Source organism: Tubulanus polymorphus, chromosome 4, assembly GCF_964204645.1.
Source record: "Tubulanus polymorphus chromosome 4, tnTubPoly1.2, whole genome shotgun sequence".
In the NCBI taxonomy this organism is placed as follows: domain Eukaryota; kingdom Metazoa; phylum Nemertea; class Palaeonemertea; order Tubulaniformes; family Tubulanidae; genus Tubulanus; species Tubulanus polymorphus.
In genome coordinates this window covers 18,410,439-18,425,163 of record NC_134028.1, presented here as the reverse complement: position 1 = coordinate 18,425,163, position 14,725 = coordinate 18,410,439, and the positions used below count along the sequence as shown (strand labels likewise).

At 39.6% G+C, this 14,725-nt stretch overlaps 1 protein-coding gene across 5 annotated transcripts in view; it reads left to right on the top strand.

Annotated features, from left to right (window-relative positions):
• The window catches only part of LOC141903109 (DNA polymerase lambda-like), a 168,630-nt gene extending 155,119 nt beyond the window's left edge, over positions 1–13,511 (top strand). For all 5 annotated transcript variants that reach the window (XM_074791073.1, XM_074791076.1, XM_074791074.1 and 2 more), the window contains 3 exons: positions 12,006–12,846; positions 13,138–13,238; positions 13,390–13,511. In XM_074791073.1, coding sequence (XP_074647174.1) covers positions 12,006–12,113 — 108 coding nt within the window. In that variant the 3' untranslated portion in view covers positions 12,114–12,846; positions 13,138–13,238; positions 13,390–13,511. The remainder of the gene's footprint in view (positions 1–12,005; positions 12,847–13,137; positions 13,239–13,389) is intronic.
• Positions 13,512–14,725: the final 1,214 nt, after the last annotated feature.

The following is a 14,725-nucleotide window of genomic DNA, read 5'->3' as shown; positions in this document are numbered from 1 at the left end:
TGACCTATGTATGAAAATATGTTTTCTGTTTGTTTTACGCGTGATCCAGGGGGATAATACCTTCGCCCAAACGTTCTACACACACATGATACCATTTAATGAATCCGAAATATATCCAGGCCTAGAGTTCATGCTGAAAAATGAAGACTAAGAATATCTTAGCAATATAATTTTTAGAAAGAGATTTTTGTCCACTGAAGTTTAGAATAGCACGTCGGACTCTTTGTTAGGATCGACCACAGTTCTATAGTGAATTGATTACAAGTAGTTAATTTAGCAAAACAAAGTAAATTGTTCATTACAGTGCATTGCTAAGGGTTAGTTGTAAAAAACCCGAGAATGTTGGAAAAATGGCCAAGGAAAAATGGCCAGGAAAGAATGGCCAAGGAAAAAATGGCCAAGGTATTTTGTCTAGGAAAAAATGGCCACGGAAAAAAAGGCCAAGGAAAATTTATGAGAACTACTGCCAATGTTAATAAAACATAAAGCTTTCAATATAATGACATCACATATTTTTCATGGGGCTTAAAACAATTACAATCGGTATTAATGAGTTCAGAAATGTGATGAACTTACATTTCATTTCATTGCATATAATGAATATATCAAGAACTATCATGCAAGTGGTCAATGAATAAACTTACTAGTGATTAACTTATACTTAATAAAATAACTAAGTCAATAATTCAAAACATCTAAGTAAGCGAGCAAAAATCCCCTCGGTAAAAATCCCCAATTCTTCAAATTAGGTAATCCCCTCCCTTTGAAGGGATTATAAGCAGATACAATCTTAAGGTCAATTAATTCGTATTATTGATACGTATATCCAATTTATTCATATTTTACTGTCGAACACCGTAAGGATATCAATATGCCCATACAAACTATGCTATTTTAATTAAAACATACTACAAATTAACGTTTCATTGATACTAAATTAGTACATATACATGCAGTTATTGCACAGCTTAGTAAAGGGGTTCATCGCGCATTTCAAATATATTACACTAGCTTGAATCTAAAATATTTAATATCAAAAGTACGTTATTTCTAATAATTCATGGCATCGCACAGCTGAAATTAAAAAATATTCCAGTTCGAATCTTTAGATATTACAAATAAAAGTTTATTACTCTTATTAATTCTTACAATTTATTTTATCCGTAAGAATTTACCGCAACGAAAGATTTCATTTAAAAGTTCAAACATATTTCAGTCTCATTGCAAATTCGAGAAACATCGTGCTTTGACATGTTCTTGACAATCACCAAGTATGAATATTTGGGGTTTTTTACCCAGGGTATGTTTACCCAGGGTTTAGATTTTTTAGATTTCTACATAGGAAATCTTTACCAGGTGATCTTTTTTGAACGGATGAAGGTATTTTGAAGGAGATATTCTGGAGGATTTTTAATTGTCATATCTAGCTACAGTAGATACTTTGATTATTCGCTACGTTACTTATTACATATCACACAAATTCGCGTATACGCTAGAATCAATACTGTTAGCAAAAATCACTAAGAATCGCAATTTGCTCATTTTGTAATATTTTTGAAATCGTCCAATGTTATTGCAGAGATTCCCCGATATATCCCCGAGTAATGAAACAGATATCACGTTTAAACGTAGATTTTTCTTTTATTTTGAAATCCATAGAGCAAACATTGGAACCTAATGTTATTGAACATAAAGCTCCCAACCCTCCCTGCATTTATACATCGAGAAATCCACCTCGACTATAATAGGCTTTTTATCATGGTGTAATATAGCTTGTGCAACAGGACGTCACTGATTCATTACGTTAATTGTGAGGTGTTTATACATAAAAGTTTCGTGAACGATTCATATGGTGGGATCATAATCGGGAAAGATCTGCCTTAAAGAATTTATCGCCTTAGGGAGTTTGAGCTTCTCGATAAAATTCCCCAAAAATAATTCAAAATCGCCCTATCCAATATCTAAAGGCCATTCAAAGCAATATATTTTGTCAATTCTTTTTGAATTTATCCATAATCAATAACATATTCTTAATAGTAATGATTTTATTATTAGGAATCTGATCTAATATATTTCTAGTTGTAAAACTTAGCTGTCGGATTTACGAGCAATTATCACATTAATGAGATGATCGCTCGTAGGTCGGATGGATGGACATATTAGTGTGGACCGGTTTACAGTGTCTTAAATCAAAGATTCCATTTGATATCTGTCGTATTTCTATGAAAGAGTACAAACAGATATATAAACCCTATACATGGTACAAATCAGAAGTTAAAACTAGGACAATGGCTAATTTGCAAACATAAAGGGAAAGATTTCTCTCAACAATCATGACCCACATAAGCCGCGATCACACGGAGACGATTTGGCCCGGGCCAAATTAGCACCGATCAGGCTCGGGCCAAATTTGGTAATTAGAGAGTGCGTTCACACGCAAACCATTCACTCGATACTAAACAATGCTCAAACAAAGCGAAGTGGATCATTTACGGTGCTAGTTGCAATTCAAACGCAGTCATTTGTCTGGTGCTCGGGCCTGGTCCGACGTTTTTGGTCGGGCCAAATTTGGCCCGGGCCAAACAGGCTCGGGCCCATTGGCACCCGTGTGAACAGTTGGTCCGGCCCAAATTTGGCCCTGGCCTAAAAAAATACACGTGTGATCGCGGCTATAGAGACGATTTGTCGGGGCTAAATTGGTTCGAATCAGGTCCGACTTAAATTTTACGCATGGCTTACCAAATAGCGCAGATTTTCATGTTCAAATTCATTTCACATTCAAATTCAAACCCATTCATTCGTTACTAAACAATGCTTAAACCATGGAATCTAAAACGAGTCCATACTTAAACCAAGCGAAGTGATTGACTTCCAGAACCAGTTTAAATCAACACGCTTTATTTGACTCAGGTCTGGTCCGTCGTTTTTGGTCGGGCGATTAGGCACGGGTCCATTTTGCACCCATTACTGTTTTTTTTTTTCGCCAGATCTCTCCGTCCCTACACCTTTTAACTTGATTTTTATCATCCACGTATTTAAATTTCGATTCTTTCAGCTTGTGTTAATTTTATACTCATGCAAAGCACATTGATTACAATTTGCAGCAGTGCGCTATATAATGAAATAAGTAATATTGATTGTTAATATCAATATCAAGTGTGAATTTGCAGTTGAAAAATAATTGATTTGATTAACAGTATAATTTGATCTAGACCTCCCAGCGTCAATCAATGAAGAAAAAATGTAACTAGTCAAAGACTCAAGATCAAGTGAAGTAAAGAAAAAGGAAGATGCATTCTAACAACTGATTGCGATGTGAAGACTATATAAGCCTTATTATTAGAAACTGCACTACAGCTATTCAACTTTCTATAAATCATTCGTCGCAGACCCTCAAATACCGTGTACATTATCACTCAAATTGCCTAAATATGTATGGTGTCGTCGCTATAGTATACTACTTATTAAAACAATTATTACACCAATATAATTAATATATACACCTATCATTCTAAAAGCTCAGGTTTTAGCGTTTAGTCGTTTGGAAGAACATTCATCCCAAAGTCTATATTTCGAATAACAGACCAGGTCCAGTTTCCTTCGTTTGACATTCGGAGGAACATTCCTCCCGAAGTCGATACTTTGAATATCAGACCTGAAGGTCAAATTCTCTTCGTTTGACCTTGGGAGGAATATTCCTCCCAAAGTCAATTCTTTGAATATCGGACCCCATGGTCAAGTTTCCATCGATTGACATTGGGAGGAATATTCCTCCCGCAGTCAATTTTCACAATAGCGGTCCTCTTAATTGGTGACACTCAAAGAACGCGCGGCTCAGATTTCTATTGTGCGCCTATCGCGAGCTGCGCGTGAATCACTTACGTTATCTTTTCTGTAAATGTGAATGTGACCGGCCTTATTTCCTCTATCGAATGACAGCAACCGATCGATTTCGGGTTTCTGGAGATCCACTTCTACAGCTGTGTTTCGCCGACTCCTCACGGTCCGAGACCAACAATAGCCAAGACAACGATCGACAAACCTGCGGCAACAGGAATAAACAATATATAAGTTTATTAACACACATAGGTGTTGTCGGTAAGAACAACCAACAATGAATAATTCCCTATACAACATATCTTATATTAACAATTTAACATTATTTCATATTGATCGAAATGAAACTTTCCAAAGAACCTTCACCTAACTCACCCTAAACTGACACCACATAAATTCGATTACTCCCGGAATTTACAATTTGTATTATATAAGATACTTATAAAGTTATGGATTTAAACAATATCTTACCTGCGGCAACAGGAATAAACAATATATAAGTTTATTAACACACATAGGTGTTGTCGGTAAGGACAACAAACAATGAATAATTGCCGCGAAAAACCAGAACGCCACCTACTTAGAAAAAGGATGGCAGCACTGTACGGAACGGTTTCCCCTACAAGTTCACCCGGTTACATCTACCTCCTGGCAGAAAGAATATCGTCCTCGATATCAGGAAAATAGAAAGATAGATATATCAAATATATATATTTCGAATAAAATGCGCTATTAATTTTAAAAGTTTTTTTTAAATTTTGTTTTAGGATTATATACTATCCAATCGTACTTTTTAAAAGCTTACTCATACCATAGTTATACTATTTAACCAGAGAATAAAAATTTGACACATGACTTATACATATTTCTACGCAAACCTTACTACGTTCGATTTAGTTTCACTGGTCAATTTATCACGTCCCATCACAGTTACACAATTTCAAAATAGCCGCCATAATAGCTTCATTAGAACTTATGGCAGGATCTTTTCCTGCAGCAAAGAGAATATCAATTTTATTTGTCCATGATGGGTTTAACTGTGTTTGACCCACCACATAATCATCAAATCTAGTAGGCAATTTGCGTACTCGCTGAGGTCGAGGAGACCTGACTTCATTATCATTATCATTGCCCCCAGCCACCCCACTTTCAGAATTATTCCTACTTTCTACTTCATCCTCTGTTTCAGAATGAAACACTACTGGAGTGTGACTTGCAGACGATTCCGTGACAGGTTCAGACTGCTCAATAGTTAGCGGAGGTTGACTAGAAACGTTTCTCACAATTGGAGTGGTAGAAGATACTGCACTGTCAGCTCTGGTGTTATCAATCAAATCCCCAGATTGGCGATCCGACTCCACCATCACACTCTCCGGTGCAGCACCGTCTAATTCGTCGACTATATTATGACCCCTTCTCTCTATGATTACAAAATCATCTAACGACTCAGTTTCGTCAACCGACTCGGTTTCGAATACCTCCAGATCCAAGCATGGAATAGGTTTTTCCACAACTGCTCTCTCTTTAAGAGACGCCTTGGGCATTCGCAGAGGTACTGACAAGACCAACAATAGATTCCTATGCAAGGTTTTACGCTTGTTGGTTACAGTACTCTCCACCACGTAAACTGGTATTTCAGGATTGGGCTGACCAATCACAAGATAGGGATTTTCTTCCCACCGGTCGCCTTACTTATTCCTTCCTTTCACCCCAACTTTTCTCACTAAAACCATATCGCCCACAGCCACTGACACACCACGAACTTTCGAATTGTAATATCGGGCAAATTTCCCCGCTGAGGTAACCAAATTTTCTTTAGCCTGAGCCCACAAGGAATTAAATTCTTCCTGAAGCGTGGCAGAAAATTGTTTTTGAGGTTTATCTAGCTGATAAACTTCATCAACTGGCAATAAAGGCTCCCGTCCGAACAGTAATTGATACGGTGGAAATCCTGTAGTATCGTGGGGAGTACAATTATACTGAAATACAACCGACGAAATGTGGTCTTTCCACGATATCTTCTTGGCGGGTTCTAGTAAATCCAAACGCTGAATCAACGTTGAATTGAAACGCTCCACCGCTCCATTACCGGGAGGGTGGTACGGAGTGGTGCGTGATTTTTCAATGCCGAATATACTACATAACTCTTTGATTAACTGACTTTCGAAGTTGGCACCTTGATCGGAGTGTATACGCTTCGGTACACCAAACCTTGTGATTAACTGTTCAAAGAGAACACGAGCGGTTGTTCTGGCCGATTGATTTCTTGTAGGGATGGCTAAAGCATATTTTGTGAAGTGATCAGTTATCACTAACACATTTTCGTACCCGCCCTTACTTTTATCTAAAGTGAGGTAATCAATGCAAACTACCTCTAACGGCTCAGACGTTATGATCGGCACTAATTCGGCCTGTTGTTTGGGCGTCGAAGCTTTATGAGTAACGCAACGAGTGCAAGATTTGAGATAAAGATCTATCTCCGAGTGCATTTTCGGCCAAAAGAAACGACTTCGCACCAGTGCCAAAGTTTTTTCACGGCCAGGATGACCCATTTGGTCATGCATTAGCTAATTCCGCTCAGATGGTTTCAATCCCCTACTGGCATAAGCAACCGGTCTGAGTTTCCCCTGCTGCGTCTGATACAAACCAGCACCAAGACCATTTAATGACGCATCGGTGTGCAGTTCAAACGGGAGTTCATAATCTGCATACGCGAGAACTGGGGGTTCCGATAAAACTTTCTTTAACTCGTCGAACGCCTGCTGTTCTGAGTCTCCCCATTCTACCTTTTCGTTAGCTTTACTCAGCTTTCCCTTTTGAATACCCTTCAATAGGTCGTTAAGAGGCTTCGCGATTTTTGCGAAGTTTTGAATGAACCGCCTGTAATACGAAGCGAATCCCACAAAGCTACGTACTTCACTAACCGTTGACGGTGCCTTCCAACCTAAAATAGCTTCGGTTTTCTTGGGATCTGGCTCGATACCAGCTTCAGAAACGATGTGGCCAAGATACAAAATTTTGAGTTGGAAGAAGGCACACTTCGAAGGTTTTAACTTCAGTCCGGCCTCCTCCAATTTCTGAAACACATCGGTAAGGCGGAGAATGTGTTGGTCAATAGAATCAGAGAAGACAATTATGTCGTCTATATAAACTAAACATTCTTTCAAGTTCAGGTCGCCTAGACAATTCTCCATGAGTATTTGAAAGGTAGCAGGGGCCCCCCTTAAACCAAACGGCATCACTTCACATTCGTAGAAGCCGAAGCCTGGGCCCACTGTAAAGGCTGTGCGGCCCCGGTGTTCGGGTGCCATGGCCACCTGCCAGTAGCCGCTTTTCAAATCCAACGAAGAGAAATACCGCGATCCGGCTAATGCATTTAATTGATCATCGATTCGGGGTAAACAATACCGATCAGGGATTGTACGCTTGTTTATCTCCCGGTAGTCTATACAGAAACGTAACTCGCCGGATTTCTTTCTAACAAGAACCACGGGAGAAGCAAATGCACTAGAAGACGGTTTTACCACCCCTGCTTCAAGCATCATTTTGATGTGTTCCCGAACTTCGTCGACCATCGCAGGAGGAGTACGTCTATAACGTTGATGAATCGGCGTTTCGTCAGTTAAGTTGATATGATGCTGAACTAAATGGGTCCTGCCCATATCCAAATCAGACGAAGCGAATATTGATCGCCAAGACCACAACAGATTTTTCAGTTTATCCATTGCCTCAGGGATTACTTTTTCAAGATTAAACATACCAAGAAACTCTTGATAATTTATTTCCTTCTCCTGACTATTTACATTGTCTGAAGCCCCATCCTGACTATTTACATCAACCTGATCACGACGCCTAGCATCGGATTTATCGCAGGTATCTACGTCGGCTCCATCACTATAATTCATATCACTCTCACTACTATCTACAACTAATTCATCCTGGTCCGAAAGATCGACGAGCCTCCGTCCAGCTACCAAATCGACAGACGATAATGAACAAATCGCGGCCCTTGCTGGAATTGTCACATCTTTCTGGGATGTGTTACGAATTCGAACCGATATCCGATCGGTCGAGGCTTGACCTATTTCCTGGGCCGAAGGAATAACTAGAAGGCCTGACGGCAATTGATTTTTCGAAGAAGTCGCCATCACCAAACTATTCGGCAACAAACCCTTGCGCCGAACAAGTCCATGGACGGTTGTTTCAGTCCCACCAGGGATCAATGCGGGCCTGGTTGACCTAACCGTGTCAAGCGGTTCATCGTGCTTGAACTTATGAGCAAGAGTCCATTGATGAGGCAACTTGCTAAAGTCATCCACCCGATTCAAGACATTCGTACCGATCAGTATCGGGACACGGTTGTGGAATTCTGTCGATTCCACAACCAAAATTGGCGCTTTTTATTTCAAAATCGTTACACTGAAGGGTCACCATGACATATCCTTCGTAAGGTAATTTTGACCCATCAACTGTCGTAATTTCGACAAAATCGGTAAGCGGATACACCCTGTGTTCAGGTAAATAAACGTCTACAAATTTCCGCGAGACCGTCGTGACCTGAGAACCACTGTCGATTAGTGCCTGACAGGGTACTTGATCACACTTAATCTGAACAACGTTCGCTGGGCCAACCACACGACAAGACATCTCGAGATTAGGGCCTGAATTCATTTTGGCATCACATGACTGCCCTGTGGCATGTGTGCCTTCACTTTTGGGGTGGTTGAATTAATGGATTGTCGACCCTTAGGCTGGGCATCTGCCCCGTCTTTGCTATCAGCGGAGGCTTGCATATTATGCTCGCTAGGGCACACTCGTCTTACGTGCCCGTAGCCACCACAATTATGGCATATTCCCTGAAAAGGTCTCACTGGTCGCGGTCTGAAAGAATTTTGTCGGAATGGCTGCGCCGCTGGGGCCACGGGACGTGGAACCCAGTTCCTATACTGATGATTCTCGGCGAACTGATTGAATCTACGACCTAAAGCTGCAACCTCAGCAGCAAGCTTATTCACAGTTTCCTCTAATGGAGGCCTCGACGCCGTGGGATCACCCTGTACCTTAGCACCATACGATTTGTTACTCGTGGCACCTGGATCCACAGCTACCTGAGACGCAGCGGCTGAAGTTTTTTTCCCCACATTCACCGACCTGCAGCACTCCTGCTCTCTTTCGATCTTTCGCGATTCGGTTACTATTTCGAAATAAGAAGCTTGTACCTGGTAAAGGTAACGAGTACCCATCTTGACCATGGGGTCTTTCAGTCCCCTCCAGAATTGGGATCGCAAAGTCTCGTTACTAATGCAATTCGCTCCACCAGGTAACCTACGTATTTTGAACATCAAATCGTCTAACCGACAAGACCATTGGCTCACCGATTCGTCTGACCTTTGTTGTGACACATAAAACAGCTGAAGGCTCTCTTCTACTGAGTGAACCTCGCCAAACACCAAGGTCATTTTATCTAAAACGGTATTAATACTGGCTTCTTCTCCAGCATTAAACAATACACTGACAGCCGATCCTCTTAGAGATCTCCGCATAGCCATTAAAATCTGGGGTTCGGAATAAGTGGGATCGCGTTGCAAAGCCCGAACTTCGGCTTGCCACTGCTGGAAGGTTAACTCATTTTTATTTCCGACCGGATCACCAGAAAAATTTCCTAACGACGGATTACGCACAGCTACTGTTGTTTTACTGCCTATACTATAATCAAAGTTAGACTGCTTAGGAGTCGACGTAGCTGCCGGTAAATCGAAGCGTAATTGGTTTAGTGATGATTTAGAATTTCGTTTCGACAACTTTTTCATCACAAATTCCTGCTGACGAGGCTTGAGCTCGTCAAAACATCTAAATACCTCATCAAAATCATCCCCCTGACACACTCCTTCCTCCTTAATACTTGGATGAAATGTTTCACCCCCACCTACTTCAGATTGTTTGAATAACGACAAAGCTAAAAACCTATCTTGCTCTTTTCCTGCCATTTTTGAAACCAATTTCACCTCCCCTTCTATTTCAGAAACAGTTTGACCGTCACTTATACACACCGCTTGTTGTGCAGCACTCGGGCTGGGAAAAAGTATAAAGTAACCATCCCCATAAGCCTGAACTCCCTGAATGGTTAATTTAGCTGACCTGAACCATTCAGCTACAGATTGTGGGGTGTGTTGTCTAACATCTATCCCCGTTATAAATATAACTCGTTCGTACAGTGCCATATGACAACTAACACTTCTCTCAAAAATTCCTATACCGGAAGTAATCAATATAACGAATACAACAAAATTACAAATACCCATCTCGGGCCTTGATTAGAAATACATCCAGCTTATTTGCGGGAGTCATTATACATCATGCAAAACAAAAATGAAATAAACAAAATAGTTTAACAGTTATTATTTTCTTTTACACGTTTTGAGAATCTCCAATTTCACGTAAAGTAACTGAACAAAAATAAATCAAAGCACTACTAGCGTAGACGAACATTTGCCAGCCAACACCATTTACAAGCAAGTAAGCGTGAACAAGCAAGCATTAAGCGCAACAATCATGCTCACCTCAGACGCGTGTCGTTGTCGTAGTTGATCGAGCACACTACCAAAAATAAGATTTTGTCGATTAAGCAAACTTCTACAATCTTTTACAATCGCAATATCGCAAAACGACGAAAGCATGCATGCATTACATAAAAACTGAGACAGATCGATCCGTTTCCAAGTACGTACGTACAAGTTCACTTCGCGACAAAATAAACATACATGTATACCGGTACCGGATTTCACAAAGCTCTCGGAATAAAGCTTATTCAACAGAAAGCTCAACTATATTTGCCCGAAACGTAATGACAGCAACGCAATATCAATCAGAATACGAGCAATATTACATTATACAACGGATGCATCCTAGAACGCAGCACACACCTGGACGATTTTACGATTTCCAGTTGATCGCTGCTCTAGACTTCAACGAATTTCTCCAGATGGCCCCACGTTGGGCGCCAAATGTGACCGGCCTTATTTCCTCTATCGAATGACAGCAACCGATCGATTTCGGGGTTCTGGAGATCCACTTCTACAGCTGTGTTTCGCCGACTCCTCACGGTCCGAGACCAACAATAGCCAAGACAACGATCGACAAACCTGCGGCAACAGGAATAAACAATATATAAGTTTATTAACACACATAGGTGTTGTCGGTAAGAACAACCAACAATGAATAATTCCCTATACAACATATCTTATATTAACAATTTAACATTATTTCATATTGATCGAAATGAAACTTTCCAAAGAACCTTCACCTAACTCACCCTAAACTGACACCACATAAATTCGATTACTCCCGGAATTTACAATTTGTATTATATAAGATACTTATAAAGTTATGGATTTAAACAATATCTTACCTGCGGCAACAGGAATAAACAATATATAAGTTTATTAACACACATAGATGTTGTCGGTAAGGACAACAAACAATGAATAATTGCCGCGAAAAACCAGAACGCCACCTACTTAGAAAAAGGATGGCAGCACTGTACGGAACGGTTTCCCCTACAAGTTCACCCGGTTACATGAAGACCTCGGGGGCATTATGTTCTCTAAAGCCCAATATTATCCCAAATTCCGGACTGTTAATAGGTTGATTTTACAGCAGAGTCGACATGTTTCAACAATTTTTAACTGTTCATTTATGAATATTTGAGGACTTATGAACTAAAAATTAGTTAAATTTTTGATACATTTTGAGAAAGTCACAAAACATTTGAGACTGCGTTTTTTGCTGTTTCCTATGCGATACATAGTGTGAAGATTCGTGGAGGGCAGCCGTGTTAAGCTCGTGTAGAAAATATGGAGTCACTCATACAGTGAGGCTTCTTATATATTAGTGGCAACAGTTCGTGCATCAAATAAACTTGTTAACGTAGTTGCTGTACGTCTCGTTTTATTCATGTTATACATACTCACACCAAATTTACATATTTTATGATCATCAAAAGTTTTTACAAATCTTTATTTTGGCATATGAAAATGAGTGACTTCAATTCTTCCATTTGTTTGGCTGCAGATAGGGCCGATCAATGATAATTCAAATATCAGTGAACGCAATTTCCTGCGGGGACTATTGCCCAACGGACACGTTAATATTATTTTCAATATTTTTAGGATGGCGAGAAGATAAATCCTGGGCGAAAGGTGCCAACGCCTACAGAAGAATCTGTGTTTAAGTTCCTTGCCGTACCGTACAGGCCACCCAAAGAAAGAGATCATTAAAGCAAAATGTGATACATATCACTTAAGAAATTGTTAAACTATAAACTATTACAATGCAGAATGAATAACATATGTATAATTCATCTTTTTTATTTAATAAATGAATGGAAATGATGTGTAGTATTTTGTTTGGTCAAAATGTTAGTGCCTGAATAGCAACAAAAGATAATCCGCGTGAAGGTTGTAGGACCCAGAAGTCAGCTTTTCCGTCTAAGAAGAAATCGTGTGGGATTCGTGCGGTTCCTGAACTTCGCTGAAAAAGCTGAATCACTGAAACGCTGAAATAAAAACGCTGAAATTTCAGGGAATTTCCGAAAAACGCCGAAATTTCAGGGAATTCCCGAAAAACGCTGAAATCGTGCTAGGTACCAACAATACACGTTTTGAAATATTTTCCGGGCCGGTGTCCGCTGCCGAGTCCTGAACCGTGTTTTAGTCTCTACCTTCGGTTACAGAGACATGCATGGACAGTATGTGTGGAGTATACTTCTAGAGGGCCACTTGTTGGACAAATTAATTCGCTTGAAATCCGGATTTTTAATGCATACAGGCAGCATAATGAGGAAAACCCATTCACAAACCGTGCAAGCCAACTTAAACACTATGCTCAATATTCCCTGCAAGATGCAAAATATCTTATTTGAACGTTCATGTATAAAACATGCAGCAACTTTTCTTTTGTCAACACGTTGATGGGCGACGGACTATGTCACTATGGTATTCTCTGAAGGAGGTAAATTAAATTTGACAGCTAGTTATATAAATGATGCAGCTTTTGGACAAAAGGGATCTAACTAAATTTCTTTTTAATTCGCTGTGGAATGGAATGGAATGGATTGACGCCAATGGCATGCAGTAGGCCCCTACGTATGGGTCATACTGATTAGCGTCAACCAATTAATCTAAATTGGGCTAACCATTCAACAACTGTGAATAATTTATTTGCTGTGGCGTGATAATAATTAGTTTTTTTGAAGAAATGACATACCAACTGTTAGAAAAATGTACCGATTCTTATTTTTAGACTACTACTGAATCTATAAAAGGAGGAGTCATAGACAAAGTTGATTTGCTTAGCTGGTGACACTTCTTGTCAAGTACATCATCTCAAGTACTGGGTGTTTTGTAAGTTTAATTTCAGTATTTATTTACTAAGTGCTGTTCTCTCGGACCTCAGTGCTTTCAAACTAGGCCCACCCCATAGGCTATATAGTCCAGGGTGCATTAGCCACTATTCTTTTATATCCGACTAAAATGCACCTTTTTCTATTTTTAGATTCAGGCTTAGAATGTGCAAATTTTTTGAGATACTGAGAAATCAGATGGCACCAGTAAACTTCAACTGCGAAATTTGCAGCAGGATAGCTGAACGACACAATTTTTAAAAATAAAATGGCTATTCGAATGCTATTTCAATTGATTCAACCTGAGAGAAATAAGTCAATTGCGGATGTACAGTACACCCACTTTTCTTCCCTGTTTCCTGGTACCAAATTTTTAGTCTTAAGCTAAGCGATATTCTAAGGTATACTAGTGGATTTCATTAGAATATGAAGCAATGGAACCAGAATTCTAGCCAGAGTTAAGCGAACTATTGATTCTGATATAATGTAAGAACTGATTTCCTTTGTGTACGCTTGCAGAATGTGTTATGTTTTATTTCAAGCTGTTAAATAATATAGTTAGACAAATGTCCAATTATTGGATCTTTCTTGTTGACTTGTTTAATTTTGTGAGTTAAGAGTTCCAGTCAATCCACAATGTGCAGTGCCTAGCCTTCATCTACACTAAAGCCAAGCCTGTGTATGGGAAAAAAATATCGTTCGACTCCTATAGGCCAGACACATCAAAGCATGCAATACATTGCAGATAGTAGTCTCCGGCAAGTCGAAAGAGAAAGTAAACCAGGTTTTACCCCGTACCCTACCCGGGAACCAAAGACACTTAAAGATTCCTTCCTCCTTGTAGAAATTGTAGAAATATGGCACCCAATTGTAGCAATGCTAAGTACAGTATACTATGACGGTTGAACCTTTCTTAACGAATTTCAATGACACCGAAAATAGAATCAAAATAATCATTAGTTCCATGCTAGCACTTAATTTGGGTTATCAGGTTCAGCCTAACTGTACTTTCATTCAGCTACTACTTGTATGAGACTTGGCAATGATAAATTGCAAGAAATCACCAAACATAAGAAAAATATTGTGAATTAATATTACTGTGATTAAGAATTTATTCAAATGAAGTGATAACTTCATTGTTAGATCGTACCGGTATATGCACATAAAACTATGGCAAAAAACACATCTAACAATCCACGCAATCCGCAATCGATCAAGTCGATCATGACGACGACCTTAAGGCATGTCTCTGTAACCGAAGGTAGAGCATAAAACACGGTTCAGGACTCGTCAGCAGACACCGGCCCGGAAAAAAATTTCAAAACGTGTATTGTCGGTACCTAGCACGATTTCAGCGTTTTTCGGGAATTCCCTGAAATTTCGGCGTTTTTCGGAAATTCCCTGAAATTTCAGCGTTTTTATTTCAGCTTTTCAGTGTTTCAGCTTTTTCAGCGAAGTTCAGGAACCGGGGATTCGTGAGAATATCCC